This window comes from Aquarana catesbeiana, linkage group LG01 (assembly GCF_042186555.1).
Source record: "Aquarana catesbeiana isolate 2022-GZ linkage group LG01, ASM4218655v1, whole genome shotgun sequence".
In the NCBI taxonomy this organism is placed as follows: domain Eukaryota; kingdom Metazoa; phylum Chordata; class Amphibia; order Anura; family Ranidae; genus Aquarana; species Aquarana catesbeiana.
Window position 1 is genome coordinate 86730737 of NC_133324.1, and position 17527 is coordinate 86748263.

At 41.9% G+C, this 17527-nt stretch overlaps 1 protein-coding gene across 1 annotated transcript in view; it reads right to left on the minus strand.

Annotated features, from left to right (window-relative positions):
* Positions 1-17527, minus strand: part of NUP155 (nucleoporin 155) — a 91904-nt gene that overhangs the window by 62385 nt on the left and 11992 nt on the right. The window contains exons 6-11 of the mRNA XM_073621435.1: positions 15927-16087; positions 14332-14437; positions 8683-8756; positions 7504-7595; positions 5815-5912; positions 633-785 (exon numbers count right to left, since the gene is read on the minus strand). Coding sequence (XP_073477536.1) covers positions 633-785; positions 5815-5912; positions 7504-7595; positions 8683-8756; positions 14332-14437; positions 15927-16087 — 684 coding nt within the window. The remainder of the gene's footprint in view (positions 1-632; positions 786-5814; positions 5913-7503; positions 7596-8682; positions 8757-14331; positions 14438-15926; positions 16088-17527) is intronic.

Genomic DNA, 17527 nt, shown 5'->3' on the forward strand with positions numbered 1-17527 from the left:
CAGAATGTTAATGTAATTTTGTACACGCACTACTTAAAGAAAAAAAACAAAAAAACAAAAAACTGTTATATTTCAGTTATAGATGATATAGATTATATATATACACATACATACATAATTTATATATATGGTATATATAGATTGTGGACACTTCAACAGGAGATCACCCTGCCCTAACTCTTCTGCCAAATCTGTTCTAGCTCCTCACTGCATTAGCCATAAAGTACAATGAATAAATAAAACAAACATAAAAACAAAAAAAGGTGTGTGTGTGTGAAATATTAAAATGTAGGTATGCAGACCCATTAATGAGAGAACAGAGGGGTTTAACCCTCCAGTATCCAAACAATGTGTGGTGGAATTACTATTTAAATCAGACCTAAAACAATAGAAAAAAATACAACTGATATTGTAAATAGCTTTATACTTTTTAAAGTAAAACGAGTGGACGTACATAAAATAAGATTGTTGATGACATCATACACCAACTGCAGCAAAATATTCTCAAAATATTTTCAGGAGATGACTTAAATTTACTGGACAGATGAATATCTTGGACTGTACTGATAAAAAAAAAAAAATAAAAAAAAAAAAAAACCAAAACACACACACGTCCCTGATGAAAAGCTCACCATTGTTATACAGAGCTTTGTGGACTTTTGTAGGTTTTTCTACATTGGAGGAGGCGGAGAATCCAGGAGGTAGGCGGATATGCACCAATGCCAACGTGCTTGGACGTGTTGCTTGTTGTCTGAATGGACCAGTGGAAAAGTACAGACGAACACCTAGGAACAGAAGAAAGAGTTGTCAGAGCTCTACATTTAACCAGAGTTGTAGCATCAACAAAATAAATAAATAAAAATACATATGAGATGAGGTCATCTGAAATCAACAAGGACTATAAAGAGCAGGGATAGGCAACCTTTCGGAGGTTGAGATCTACTTGGACAACATGGAGGTAAGCAAAGATCCGGAGGGTGTGAGGCACTAGGCGGCACCCTTAAAAACACAAACTATCAAGCTCCCAATAAAAAGAAATAGATGTAGTGTTCTGTATCCCCTCCCCACGCAGTGTCTTCTGCCCCCTTCACATCAACCCCCCCCCTGCAGTGTCCTCTGACCCTCCTTCAGATCACCAACCCCCCCCCCCAATGTGTTGTCCTCTGCCTCCCCATCCCCCAAAGTGTTGCCAGCACCTTACCCCCCACCACCACTATGGTGTCCCCTCTCCCCCCTCCAACAGTGTCTCCGCCCCCCACATATACACAGCGCTGTCTAGGTAGCACTGCCCACTTGCCACTGTGTGTACAGCAAAGCAGGGATCAGGAGATGGTACAGTGCTGGGTGGAAGGTTTGAGCAGGAGCTGCCCAGAGTTAACATTTCATAAGCTGGCGATTGGTTGCTAGGACCGCCTAGCAACCAATCACTGGACAGCTCCTGCCCCCACCCTCCATTCAGCCCTATGCTGGCTCCAGCTCTCCACTCTGCAGTGAACGAGAACCGCGGAGGCAGAGCTGTGGTCACAATCCACCTGTTGGCTTCCCTCGGTCGACCGTGATTGATGGCTTGCGGACCCCTGGATTAGGGTTATTTTCTGACTAAATACCTTTGAAGAGACTGTCACCTTGCCCATTCAGGACAAGTAACCGTGTCACTACACAGGGGGGCCCCTTATACTCATCTTGCCTGCGCTCCCTCACCATTCCTTACTCTATGGGCACTCAAATCAGCAGTATCGGCAACAAGGGGGAGTAGAAATGTCTCTCCCTCGGCATGTGACAGAGCACAGGCCTAACGATTGGCTGAGTACTGGAAAAGAGGAGCAGGTCACATACCCAGAAGCGCCAAGTAGTTTAGCCGGCTGCAGCTTAAGGAGAGGTGAGGGAATAATAAACGGTTCAGGGCCTTGCAAAGACGCCATCACTTTGGGATACATGGGCAAAGCGACAACGTCTCCCTAACATGATAAATGAATTACAAATAAAATCCTATTAAAATAAAGAGAAATCAACAAATTCATGACGCCAGGCTGACCTCATCAGTTATAATTTTTGTTAGAAACATGACCAATCCAGATCTCCATGCCTTTATAGTTGTTACCATGGAAGGAGCCAAGTCATATGGGGATTTCAGACCTCAAAACAATAATACTTGCAGTGCTTCAATCGAGTGAACTATTGCAGCCTCTAGCATTAGAGGATTGTATTTATCTGGATTCAACCAACCCGCTGCAGTTACCAGCTGTGTCAAATATTTATGGAAGTCTGGAAAGGCCAATCTCCCCTGCGTCAAGGGATGCATAATTCTGGTCAATTTAAATCTAGGATGACCGATTTCTCCATAAAAATGAAGAAAAAAAATTCTATGCAATTGTGTAAAAAAGGATTTTGGAAACCACTGTGGTGAATTTCAAAAGAAGTATAAAAATTTTGGCAGAATCTTCATCTTTATTAAATTAATTCAAGCCAATAGCGACAAGGGTTAAGTCTCTCATGCTTTTAGTTTGTTCTTAACTTCCTGAACTATTGGAGTTAGGTTAGGCTGCAAAAAAAAAAAAAAAAAAAAAAAAAAATTTATATATTATATAATATAAATAAATAAATAAATAAATAAATAAATAAATATATATATATATATATATATATATATATATATATATATATATATATATATATATATATATATATCTATACATCTATATCTATACATCTATATCTATACATCTCTATATCTCTATCTCTATATCTCTATCTATATATCTCTATCTATATATCTCTATCTATATATCTCTATCTATATATCTCTATCTATATATCTCTATCTATATATCTCTATCTATCTATATATATATCACAGGACTGTCGTAAAAAAAACAATCCCCAGATATTTCAATTCCGTCACCCATTGTAGTGGCATATTCCAGGAGGCCGTAGCCTGTGCTCCCTGTTCAATGGCGAACAACGGGGATTTACCCCAATTTACCTTATACCCTGTAACTACTGAACATGTATTCTTCAAATGCAAAGCTCCATGTAATGATGGACCAGCATCATTTAAAAACAGCAGCATATCATCAGCATATAGGGCTACCCTCTCTTCTAGACCCCCAATTTGAAGTCCCCGAATATTTGGGGAAGCTTCGAGGAACATACCTCTGCCACTGGCTCAATTGCTATAGCAAAAAGTCGGAGAGAGGGCAGCCTTGCCGCGTTCCTCTATATTACTGAAAGGGAGCAGATAACCTTCCTCCCAGCTTAATCTCTGACATGGGATTACGATACATCGTTTGTAGCCAAGAAATAAATACTAGTGGGAATCCCATCCTTAAGTATTCCCCATAGAAAAGGCCATTTGACAGTATCAAAGGCCTTTTCTATATCCAGAGAGGCCACCGTTCTGGGTCCTTCATTTTTATGTTGAGTGTGTAGACTAGTGTAAAGTCTGCGTAGATTAATGTCTGTCGTTTTTTTGGGGGCATAAATCCCATTAGGTCCATGTCAATAATGGTTGTTAACGGAGGTTGTATTCTTTAAGGGAGTAGTTTTGTCAATATTTTCAAATCAGTGTTTAATAGGGCTATTGGCCTATAAGAAGCACATAATTTTGGGTCTTTCGCTTCCTTATGACTAGAAGCCCTTTAACACTAGGGCGGGCGGCAGCGGTAAAGCGACGCTACTGTAAGCGGCGCTTTACCGTCGGTATGCGGCCGCTAGCGGGACGGTTTTACCACCCGATAGCGGCCAAGAAATGGTTAAAAAACCACTGCAAAGCGCCTCTGCAGAGGCGCTTTGGCGGCGGTATAGCCGCGCCGTCCCATTGATTTCAATGGGCAGGAGAGGTATACACTCCGCTCCTTCACCGTTCCGAAGATGCTGCTAGCAGGACTTTTACCGTCCTGCCAGCGCATCGCTCCAGTGTGAAAACCCTCGGGGCTTTCACACTGGAATGAAAGCAGCGGCACTTTCGGGTCGGTTTGCAGGCGCTATTATTAGCGCAATAGCGCCTGCAAACCGCCCCAGTGTGAAAGGACCCTTAGAACTATATGAGCATGTCTCTGGAGTCTGGAAGAGCCCCTTCTAATAACCCTCTTATATATTCTACTGTCAGTTTTGGAGCCAAAACATCTCCATAATTTTTTATAAAATTCAATAGGGAGTCCGTCAGGACCCGGAGCCTTTCCACTCAGAAAATTATGAATGGCCTACTGGATCTCCTCACTGGTGATAGGACCAACTAATGCCTCTCTCTTTCTGTCTGACAACCACCCCAGCACTATCCGAACCAAAAGGTCAGACAGCTCTCTCGGGTGGAAGTGAGAGGGGAGGGAGGTGGTATACAGAGAGCTATAATACTGGTTGAAGGTTTCTAGAATTTCTTCTGGATTTGAAGCTATTCTCCCTTCTGAAGTCCTGATTTCAGGTATAAGTGTAACTGGATGATCATGTTGTGCCAGCATTGCCAAAAATCTTGCATTTCTGTCTCCATGTTAAAAACAAAATCTGTTTATTCTTATGTAGATCTAACCTAGTTATTTCTTTCATATGCAAGTGCGTGTCCCTTTGAGCGGCCTATAATAAATCAAAATGAATCGTGTTAGGATCAGAACCATACGTTTCCTTCTGAAGTTCGATCTGAGTTTGTAGTGATTGTATATTGGTTCTGCGTTTCTTCCCAACTGCCGCTATGGATGAAATGTATTGCCCCTGCAAATATGCTTTAAAAGCATCCCATATCTGTCTGTAGAAGGGACAGGCTCCATTTCCTTGTGTTAGTGTCTATGTAGACATTACAGCATGGGGAGATTTTACAGCTGATTTCACTGCTGACTTAACTGCAGATGAGGAGGGAGAGGAGCAAGGCGTACCCATTTGTGCTCTAGTAAAGCGTGGCTTACCTGGGGGCATCCAGGCCCGCTGTTATAGAGGCACCAAGTCTCTTCAATCCGTTACAGGCTGCTCCTAGTCTGTTTCTCCTCCAGCTCTTGAAGCTCTCAGGCTCTTCAAGAAAAAAAACTGCAGCTCCGCTCCCCCTCACTCCGCCTGCTCAGAAGTTCAGCGCACTACAGGGGAGACGTGGGAAGACGCCCAGCCGCTGCCGCACCGCCGGGAATGAAGCCCGCTATCGGGTAGAGAAGGGAAGGGAGTCCGGGACGATCCACCATCTGGATCTTCTCACCCCATACCTCCCAGTTGCCGCACGGAGAAGGTCAGCCGGCTCCTCTGTCTCTCGCTGGAACTCTCACGGGATCAGAGCTCTGACTCACCACATCCTCAGGCTCTCACATCCTGCTCTCCTCGATGTTCCTGCACTACTTTGATGCAACTTTTGATGCGACCCTGATCCAGAGAGAGTAAAGTTGGATCAAAGCTGCACTCCAAAGTCGCAATAGTGGAAACGTAGACTCAAGGTACAGCACAAGATGGACTATTAAAATTCTAATTAACCTTTTCAGCTGTTACCAAAGACTGCTGCAAATCGGTCTACATTCTTCTTAGTTGGGCATGGAAAAAAATATTTATGCAGCAGCTACAGTCATACAGAACTCAAGATACAGTGTAAACTATGAATTCTGTTTTGGGACATCTGAGGTTTGATCCTATGCTGCATTTTGTACTTTATTTTGATATTTCTTTGGTCATATAGGAATAATTATTGCTCTGAGGTTTTAGAAATTTTCAGTATTAAATTAAAACTTGCATCTATCAATGAAAACTGAATATTTCACTTGCCTTTCTGTAGTCTTTAATTTCTAAATAATTTGGCAACTGTGAAGATAAAACCAATTATTTAATGCAATGGTTAAGAGAACTCACCTGCATGTGTGACTGCGAGCAAGTGACAATTTACAGATTCCGACTTCTCAATCACAGAAATCTGAACAATGGGCCTAAATACTGTGCGGTCTATAGTCCTACATGGAAGCAAGAATAAAAATATTACAAAGAGAAATTATATACACACACAATTAGAATTCACACCTAAACCAGACCCAAAATCGCACAGGACCCTTTTTAGAAACGGACCGTGGCCGTCCTGGACATGAGTGAACCGACTCCATTGAAAGCCAGTCCGATGCACGTTATGCAAATCGGATGCGGTTCAAAACACGAACCGAGCCTTACGTAGCTATCGGGGATGAGTGAAGGGGAATAATATAGCGTGTCAACTGAGCAACAGCTCAAAATCTGCTGGGGCTGCCATCACATCAAAAATTGAGACATCCAGCAGCAGTCTTAGGGCTTTTGGATGTCTACACAAGGAGCCTTGGTAAATAACATGCATTAGGTGCAGATATAATTTTTTGGGAAAATACAAGTCCTACTGGACAAAATTCTCAGCAATTACCACAGACCTGCCGCTCTTCACCTAAGGCTTGGATTGTGGTGACTGCTGTGAATTATATCTGCATTATTCCCTTCAAAAGACAACTACAGAGAGGAGGACATAGCAGGAAGGCATTAACATATACAGGCAATTGCAAGCTGGCAACTTCAGGATTTAACAGATGGAAAGGTAATTTTCACCCTAGAAAGCCATGCTAAATACATGGCTGCTACTGTGTGCTGGTACAGCTCACTATAGCAGGTAGGAGTGCTTTTAAATTTGTTAAAAAGACTGTGGGATTTTAGGTGGAAGTGATTACTTCCAAACCCCGCCAAAGGTACTACTCTACCAACGTATTCCAGGCTCCACTGCGATGTCCCACCGGTGGGCCGGAAACTGGCATGCCGAGTGCTGGCAGGTTTCCCATGTGGTGAATGAACTCGGAAACAGCATGCGCGGTCATTCCCCGGCTGCTGTGGCCAGGGAAGCAGCTGATAAAGCACAATCTGTGCTCTATTAGCTTCAGTGGAGTGTAGGGGAAACATAAGGTGCCAAGCAAAGAAGAAAACTAACAATAAAGCAACATAATAAAAAAAAAAAAAAAAAAAACACCACATACAAATGTAAATAAAAACACATGTGGCCAGTGTGCCTATATATGAAAACGAGGATTGCGCCACACGCAAGGTATCGATATCAGTGTCAGAGTAAGAACAGTAATTGTAGGGCCATCATTCATAGTTAACCCTTAACTGATAACTTGTAAATTTTGAGTACTGAATTTGTCAACATTTCACAGGTACGTGCAATTTTAAGGCTTGACGTGTTTGGCATCGTCTCACCACAACATCTTTTATATTTTAACCAAAAAATTGGGCAATGTGTGTGCAAAAAATTAACTAGTGTAGTTTTTAATGAAAATTTGTTTGATAAACATGTGCACTAATATCATGTGACATAAAATTGCAACTACTGCAATTTTATTCAAGGGTCTTTGACTTCAGAAAATCATTTTTATATTTTTATAAAAGAATAGAATTGTAAAATACTTCCATCCTAGGAAGCTGCAAACTCCCAACAATGCTTAAAATTAGTAATGTCTCATCTGTGCTTGCCTATACTGCATTATGTGGCACAATGCGAATATTTACACTCAGATCTGAGGTACTCAATTTTACCTGGCGATGTTACCCGCTGCAGAGACTATTGCATTCTGTGACAGAGATGCCACCCTACTCATTGCATTACCATCTTGTCCCAAGTCATACACCTGAAATACAAAACACCACTGTCATAATCTGAATAGGATAGAAGGCCTAATAGTGCAAATCTCTGCATTTTAAAACACGAAGATCATTTCTGATAACTAATAATAATTGCCTTTATAATATACCAATTTTTTACATGCTGCCAGCAAAAATCAATATACATGAAACACAGACTGCAGTGAGCTAGTAATCTAGAATTAGCTAATTAATGTGGAACTCATATTTAATAATTCTTGATATAGTGTGGGGATAGATATATATAGATATATATGAGAGAGAGAGAGAGAGAGAGAGAGAGAGAGAGAGAGAGAGAGAGAGAGAGAGAGAGAGAGAGAGATTGATTTAACTTACCTTTACTTACTGATACTTTATATATATTATATAAATTTTACTTACCTTCACACTTACCTGTCCAGGGATCCAACAACGTCCTCAACCGAGCCAATTCTATAATCGGCTTTAGGTGCAAGCGCCGGCATCTTAAGTACGGGGAACAGGTAGTGAAGCCCTGTGGCTTCACAGCCAGTTTCCTACTGCGCATGCGCGCACCTTGTGAATGGGCCCATAGTCTTCTGGGGCCTGTGATGTGTCCAAGAAGACTGCAGGGGAAGGAGGGGGGCTAGACCTTTGGTTTAGATCACCACGGCGCATCTAAGTGGGTACCTGACAAAACCATGTATCCACTCCCCCTCAAAAAGTGCCAAATGTGGTAGTGGAGGGGGGGAAAATGCAAACAAGTTCCGCTTTAAGTTTACTACTTTAAAGCGGTTGTAAACCCCACTTGTTCATTTTTACCCAAAGGTAAGCCTATAATAAAGCTTACCTGAAGGTAAAATGAATATCTCCTAAACGTGCACCGTTTAGGAGATATTCACCCTGTATGCAGCCAGTGACATCACTGGCGCATGCGCTCTGAAGGTTCGGCATACCTTGCAGGAACTTCAGAGCTTTGTGCCAGAACCGAAGACTGAGTGACATCATCACGGCTCTTACCAATCACAGCGCTGGAGCTTGCGATTTACAACTGCTTTAACCATTTTGTACAATATTATGAGTACAATAAGGATACATTCAAAGGACATAATTTACCTGTAGTACTCCTTTTTCAGAGCGAGTGTATAAAATATTCCTTGAATTGTCTACAGCAATCTGTACTATAGGATCTAAAGAGACAGGATAAAGCATTAATGCTGAAACAAACACTTAGATTACAATATTTAAAAAGAAGATTAAGTGGAGGTCCATGCGAAAACTAAAATCCCTGCATCTGTAGACACCCATGATCTAACGCCAACCTACTTAACCCTGTATTTAAAAAAAAAAAATAAAAATCTGTATACATACCTTTTCTGCAGGCGATCCGACCCGATCCCAGGCTGAGCTGTCAGCCGCGGCTTCGCTGTGGAGGCGGATACAGAGGACACGTCTGACAATGGAAGCCCCACTGTAAGTCTATGGGTGACGTCACTTCCCATTCATGTCACAGCCGTTGTCAGCAGTGTCCTCTGCAGAGCTCCCGCTGCTGGAGATCGGGTCGGATTGCCTTAAAAAAAAGGAATGTATACTGATTTATTTTCTTTACAGGGCTAGATAGGTTAGGCTCGGTTCTCACAGAAACCGGCTGTGGATTGCACAGCAACGCTGTCCGTCCTTGTTCTTGGTTTCAGGGACGAACCAGGGCAGAATATTTGCATGAATTCGGCCCTGAAACGGAGGCAAAGACGCACAGTGCAGTGTGCGCTCCGCAGCCGCCCCAGAGACATGTGAACCAGCTCAATAGAGAGTCGGTCACATTCTCCTGCTATGCGAATTGGATGCAAGGAAATTTGCATCCAATTCACATAGGTGTGAACCCAGCCTAAGTGTTAGACCGTGGGTGTCTACAGGGATTTTAGTTTTAGCATAGACTTTCACTTTAACTCAAAGGAGACATTTATTCATTAAAAAAAAAAAAAAAAAAAAAAAAAAAAGTGGAGTTCCACCCAAAAGTGGAAGCTGCCTCCACCCCCCACCCCCATTTTTGAAAGGTCACGCGAGATCACTCAGAAGTTCGGCCCCCCTCCAGGTCAGTCTTGGATGTTTTTTCAAAAGCTAATCATTTCGAACAAATTTAAAAAATCCCGCAATAAGCGTATATTTATTGGTTTGCACAAAAGTTACAAAATAGGGGATAGTTTTATGGCATTTTTATTAATACATTTTTTTTTTTTTTTTTTATTAGTAATGGCGGCGATCAGAGATTTTTATACTAATTGCGACATTATGGAGGACACATCGGACAATTTTGACACATTTTTGGGACCACTGGCATTAATACAGCGATCAATGCACCGATTACTGTAAAAATGTCACTGGCAGTGAGGGGGTTAAAACTAGGGGGCAGTGAAGGGGTTAATGTGTGTCCTAGTTTGTGTTCTAACTGAAGGGGGATGGGGAGTCCGTATGAACAGACGATCTGTCAGTTCTCTGCTCAGAGAACCGAAAACTGTGTTTAAACACACAGGATCCCGGTTCTCCGTGTGCCCTGAGCGATCGCGGGAGCCCAGCGGTGATCGAGACCGCCGGGCACTCGCTTCGGCTAGGAGAGCGAGCGGGGGGCGCGCGCATGCACCCCCCAGTGGCTGTCTATGTTACCGATGTAACATAACGGCGATTTGCGCAGCCAAGCCATGTTGCCGCAGTACAACTGCGGCGGCTAGTCGGCAAGTGGTTAAGGAAGCATGTACTGTGCGTCAGATCAATTTAGGGCAATTGGCTTAACAACCCCTTTAATTTAAAAAAGCTTGTCAGTTTACATTTGTCTGGGTATTTGACTGCATTTAAAGAACACACATGTGCTCATAGCAGATGTGGTGATCACATGATCTGGAAACCATGCCGATTGGTTCCCAATCGCTAATCTTCCAAGGCAGCTACAGTACAGTATGAGTAACACTCAAAAGTTCACACTTCTCAGTCCAAAAGAGAACGTAGATTAATGTTCCCTCTTCACGGGGCATCATTAAAGGGTATATTCATCTACTGATTGCAGATCAGGTCAAGGAGTTGATAACAGGGCTACTCGTTATGCCTCTAGCCATGTCCTTTCTAAAAAAAGAAACTCTCCTTTTTTAATCTTAGCTATATCTCTTCTCTCAGCTTTTCACCACCTATGGAACAGACCAATTTTTACATTTCTGCTATGGCCTTGGTTTTTTTTGGCAATACCCAAAAAAATTTCATTACTTAAAGGATAAGTTCACATTTGGGAACATTTTACATGTTCCACCCATTTTTAGGGTGGAACAGGTTACATGTTTCCACTTCTGCAGCATCTCCCTGACCTACCGCCTCTAGTGACAGCGAGTCTTATTTTAAATTTTTTCTTTTTAAAACCCCCAACGGTGTGGGGCTCCAGCCACATCATTCATTTCACAGAATTCTATGATGTGAGGATTAAAAGTACCAACATCCTTTGTAGCTGTCAGCTTCAAGTTCTCAAGGAAACTACCAGAGCACCGTTGAGTGCTCTATGTAGTTCATTGTTTTTTCCTCTCATTATGTAACTGCCTGCCTGTACGAGGTAATAGAAGACAGCTAACAAACAGTCTGCCGGAGTCCTGCACTGCACCTGATAAGTTGAACACACCCATCCACCAATGCCTCTATTCTTTATTTGCTAAGAGATCACTTTAAAAAAACACCCCCTAGAATTTCTGACCGTGGCCATCTCGAGTAAGGGCAGATGATTCATGTGGCATTTACTTCCTGGAATCCCATCTGCCCTTAGCTCAGGCATACAGGCAGGAGAGGTGTGCTTAGCTAAGAAAATCCCTTCTGAAGACTCCTAGGATGTACGACATCATTTGCCTAGGGATGGAAACCAGGAAGTAACTGAAGAAATGTAAAAATACGTTTAAAACAAGTAAATAGTATATACTTTCCCATCTATCTATTTACTAATGCTAGCAGCATAAGGATAAAAACTGTGTTGACAAAGTGAAGTTTCACTTTAATGGTTAATAAAATACGAAATGGAAAAAAATAAAAATAAAATAAAATAAAATAAAAGCAGTGAAATAATAATTGAATGGAGAAGGAGAATAAGCAATTAAATAGGGCTGATTAGAATATACTAAAAGGTGGCCATACATATTATTTATGTATTATTTCAGGTACTTATATAGCGCTGTCAATTTACGCAGCGCTTTACATATACATTGTACATTCACATCAGTCCCTACCCTCAAGGAGCTTACAACCTAAGGTCCCTAACTCACATTCATATACTAGGGCCAATTTACACAGGATCCAATTAACCTACCAGCATGTCTTTGGAGTGTGGGAGGAAACCGGAGTACCCGGAGGAAACCCACGCAGGCACAGGGAGAACATGCAAACTCCAGGCAGGTAGTGTCGTGGTTGGGATTCGAACCAGCGACCCTTTTTACTGCTAGGCAAGAGTGTTACCCACTACACCACTGTGCAGCCCACATAGATTACAATTCTTCCGGTTCAGCAGGGACCGTCCGAGCTTAGATTCATCTATGGGCGGGCTGATTGTACCCAAACTGATCCATCGATCGGCTTGGGTAGAACCGGCCTGTTGGATTTTTTTTTTTTTTTTTACACGCGATTACTGCCGGCGGCTATAGCCGCTATCAGTAATTATTGTGTTCTGCTGCCCAGGAAGGCTCCCCATGCCCCCACCCCCCTCACCAGAACACAATATCACTACAGGAGACATTCCCCCATCAACACTGACTGTGTTGATGGGGAATCGAGCGAAATAGAAAGAAAATTGAATCATCTGTGGGCTGCTCTAGGATAAATAACAGTGATGTTGATAAATGCAGATTTAGAAAACCTTTTTTGACAGCAGCTGCCAGAGTTGCTTCGTGTATACAGCAAATGATTAAAACCCCTTCACACCAACCAAACGCAAATATGCGGCCTTTGGCTTGAAGGGGTTGTACCGGGGTGATGAATGCAGCTGCATACCTTGGGACAGCAATAAATGTGATCAGATTTTTTATTTTTTTTTTTTAAAAAGGGACAGTGTAAAAAAAAAAAAAAAAAAAAAAATTATATAGTAAAGAGAAAATTTTTGTTCAAAAGCGCCCCATCTTACACGCAGAAGCGAACGCATACGCAAGTCGCACCCGCAAATGTAAACAATATTCAAACCACACGTGAGGTATCGCCACGATCATTAGAGAGCAATAAATCTAGTACAAGACCTCCTCTGTAACTCTAAACTGGTAACCTGTAAAAATTGTTAAAGCATCGCCTATGGAGATTTTTTAAGTACCGTCGTTTGTCGCCATTCCACGTGTGAGCAATTTTAAAGCATGACATATTGTTAGGTATCTATTTACTTGGCGTATCATCTTTCACATTATACAAAAAAATTGGGCTAACTTTACTTTTTTTTCATAAAGGTGTACTTCAAAAAAAAAAAAAAAAAAATTGCATTTAAAACACCGTCGCGCAAATACAGTGTGACATAAAATATTGTCATGATCGCCATTTTATTCTCTAGGGTCTCTGCTAAAAAAATATATATAATGTTTGGGGTTCCAAGTAATTTTGTAGCAAAAAAATACTGATTTTAACTTGTAAGCAAAAAGTGTCAGAAAAAGGCTTAGTCATGAACGGGTTAATCGAAAGGGGGGACGACGACATTCAGGCAGCAGCACTGGACTCACTAACCACAGTCCTGTGTACCATCACAGTTTTTGGGGGTGTGTAGCATGTCCAGTGTCTTACACTAAGTAATCTTTTTTTGGCACTGCGCTGCTTTAACTGACAACTGTGTGGTCGTGCGACACTGTACCCAAACTAAATTTGCGTTCTTTTTTTCCCACAAATAGAGCTTTCTTTTTGTGCTATAAACAAAACAGTGACAATTTTGAAAAAAAAAAACACCCCACAATATCCTTTACATTTTGCAAAAAATAAATATCCCACTTAAAAAAAAAAAAAAAAAAAAAAAAAAAAAAAATCGAATTTTTTCCTCAGTTTAGGCCGATATGCATTCTTCTACATATTTTTGGTAAAAAAATAAATTAATAAATCGCAATAAGCGTAGATTGGTTTGTGCAACAGTTATAGCGTCTACAAAATATGGGATAGATTTATGGCATTTTTATTATTATTTTTTTTTTTTACTAGTAATGGTGACGATCTTCTTATCGAGACAGCGATATTGTGGCGGACAAATCGGACAGATTTTTGGGACCATTGACAATTATACAGAGATCAGAGCTATAAAAAAAAAATGCACTGATTACTGTAAAAATGTCACTGGCAGTGAAGGGGTTAATACTAGGGGGCGCTCTAGAGGGACTCTGTGTTCTAACTGTGGGGGTGGGTGGGTGGGGACTTGCTAGGGAAGGAGAGAGATCGGTGTTCATGTATGTTTGTATGAACACACGATCAGTCTCTTCTCCCCTCAGAGAACCGGGATCTGTGCGTTTACACACACAGATCCCGATTCCGGTTCTCGCTGTGTCACGAGCGATTGCAGGTGCCTGTCGGTCACCGCGCCCGTTGGGCACTGGCATCGGCTCCGGGGGTGAGCAGCAGGCGCGCCCCTGGTGGCCACAGGGGGAAGTGACGCAACATAACGTTGTTTCGCCCAGCCGTACCATTCTGCTGCAGTAAAACTGCGGCTTCTGGTCGGCAAGTGGTTAATGTCTGAAACCTGAACACAGCCCAACAATTCTGCCAAGAAAACATTTCAAGAGCTACACATACCATCCTCTGAAAATGTGAACTGGAGCACTGTAGGGACCAGGAAAGAGAGAGTACTCTTAGAATGGTTGATCTTTCTGCATCGTGGGCTAAACCACCCAGCATCAGCCTAGTGGAAAAAAATAAATCAAAGAACAATGTTGCAGTTAAAGAATGAATAGTTACAGTAAAATTCAGTCTACAAAACATTTTCCGTACCATGTTTGGGCTGTCCTAGTTCTCTTTTGTGGATGACCATATACTCTTTCTCCAATGGCAGTGCTGTGGTATGCCCCAGCATCAAAGCAGCCACAAATCTTATGCATTTACATGCCTGCCTACTGCTGAACCCACATGCAGCTGCAGAGGAGGTTCAGTGGTGACGAGACGAATGTCAAAAAACACTTAAGCTGGTCATGCACGAGTGAATTTCACAATGTAGCATTCTGCACCGAGTATAAGGGGTGGTGGCCCAATTTTACTCAACCAACATACATTTACAGATTGAAAATTCAGATAGTATTAGAGGTGCACCGAATGGAAATTTTTGTGGCAAAACCAAAAATGCAGGATGCACTTGGCTAAAAACATAATTTTGTTTTTTGTTTTGTTATATAAAATTGTATGACTTTTGACTTTTTAATTAATGTCATGAATTTAAATGAATATGAATTTGTCGGCCATTATCGGCACCTTTAAGCAGGCCACACATGGGTCGAATTCCGAAAGAATTTTCTTACGTAAATTGTAACTAAGAATGTTATTTCGAATTTTACACCATTAGTGGGCTGTAGCCACGGCCGATTTTCATGCATCCATCGAATTTGAGTGATAGGCATGTTGGAAATTTTTGGGAAAAACGAACAAATTTCTAATCAATGATGGGAGAATCGTGTGAGAGATATACTGTAAAAGAAAATGTGCATGAGCTGTGACCCGGAAAGAAAAGATTTCCGGACATGAAAATTGAAGGCTTGGTTGGCGGAATTTTGAAATCAATGATGGCACCATCGGATCACAAAATGCACTAAAACTCTGATTTTTCAAAGAAAATTAGTTTGAAATTCAACCCACGTATGGCCGGACTTAGCGCAAGACAAGCTCAAGATAAATGCATCCCTTTAAATTCTTTCTATGTCTTCACTGCAGTAAACTCGCACCTCCACGCTGAAATGCATTGAAAACGCAGCAAGAACGCATCAATAACGCACCAGCGTTACGTTTCTGATGTGGTCAGCTTCCAGGTTTTATGGTCAAAGCTTAAACTGAACAAGCTGAGGTTAGAAGCTTTAGAAAATAAACCTCACAATAAAGGTTGAACTCATAGGATCAAAGACAACAAAAACCATTGTTGCCAGGAAAAGTGGCAGGAATTTACATAGGGGAGAAATTTCCACTGGGGACACTTGTTTTGGTGACAACTAATACCAATGACAGCCTTCACAACCCACCACCCCCACACCTCATTTGTTTTATAAAGAACTTCTTATTGTTTCAGTTAAAGTTTTGGCAATACATTTAATTTAATCAACTAGGAACTACAGGAGCTGCCTATTGATTTTCCAGACCTTTAAAATAACCGCCCTAATTTACAGCTATTTATCTGCATTCATACATACCTGATAAGCCACCTCATACAGGCAGCCATCTTTTCCAGACAGGAATATGCGTCCGTTGTTGGTAGACGTTATGAACAGTAAGTAGGTGTTGTCTGTTGGGATGGAGTACAGGGGATCTGGCAGGAGCTGCATTCCTACAGACATGCTGTCATTCAGGCTTCCTGTGATCAGACAAAAACAGCTACTATTCAAAGTAGAAAACAATTGTGCTACAACTAAAATACATCTACAGTGCATTACCGGCTAGGTTCACCCCCATGAACATGTTACACCTGTATTTAGACCCCTGTCACACTGAGGCAGTTTTCAGGTGTTTTAGCGCTAAAAATAGCACCTGTAAAGCTCCTGAAAATTGCCTCTCAAGCCACCACAGTGTAAAAGCCCGAGTGCTTTCACACTGGGGCGGTGCGCTTGCAGGACGGGGGAAAAAAAAAAGTCCTGCAAGCAGCATCTTTGGGGCAGTGTATACATTGCTCTCAAACTGCCCCTGCACATTGGAATGAATGGGCACCACGTTGAAAGCGCCTGAAAAGCGCTGCATCACGGGCGCTTTTAATCCCTTCATGGGGGTTAAAAGCACCCGCTACTGCCCGAAAAGCGGCACCAAAGCACCACTATAACAGCGCTTTACCGCTAATGCCGGCCCTTTCCCAGTGTGAAAGTAGCCTTAGAGTGTAACATTAAGGCGGGGTTCACACTATTGTGAATTGGATGCGGGTGTCCCAGCATCCAATTCGCATAGCAGGAGATTGTGACCGTCTCTCTATATAGACGGTTCACACATCTCCAGGGCAAATTGCACAGGATCCCTGTGCATCTTTTAGTTAGTTTCAGGCCTGAATTCAGCCATAAATTCGGGCTGAAACAGTGAATGGAGACGCAACAGACTCTTGCTTTGAGCCTCTGCATTCTCCAGTGCGAACCCAGGCTTAATGTGTTCAGCATACACTACACCCCCCCCCCCCACACGACAGCGAATATGGGGATTTGGGGGGGGGGGGGATCTTCTCCCGCACCCGCTGTCACGTTTTTAAAGCAGCGCGGCTCTGTGCAGGGCCACGTCATTCATTCATTATGAATAAACTGATGTCCAAACCCTCAATAGGACAGGATAAGTCAATAAGTAGCTGCCAACATAAAAGGTGTTCTCACACGGAAAGAAGTAAAGTATAAGGTAATGTGGCGCTAACTCAACAAACGAATAAACAAAAAATATATAAAATGTAGTGTTCAATGATTATGATCAATAAATCTAATAGTGCGATGAACAAGCTTCAGGGAAGCACCTTAATGACAGTGCTAGACTACAGTAAATGAATAATAAAGTGCAATAATCAAAAACAACTTCATCAACATGTGCAAGAAATAGCAATCACATCGCAATCATTTTTTAAAATGCAAAAAAAAAAAACTTTTTCAAAAAGGTAAAGTGTAAAGAATGCTCCAAAGTGATAATAGTGCAATAATAGTGTCCAATTAAAAAAGAATTAACCTTTGATGAAGTCATGTGTTCAGTGATGCAATGTGTCAGGGAGGAGCCGGGTGTCGTCACTTCCGGTCGTGGGCGAGACTGGAAGTCCCTTTGTATAGCTGTACCGTGT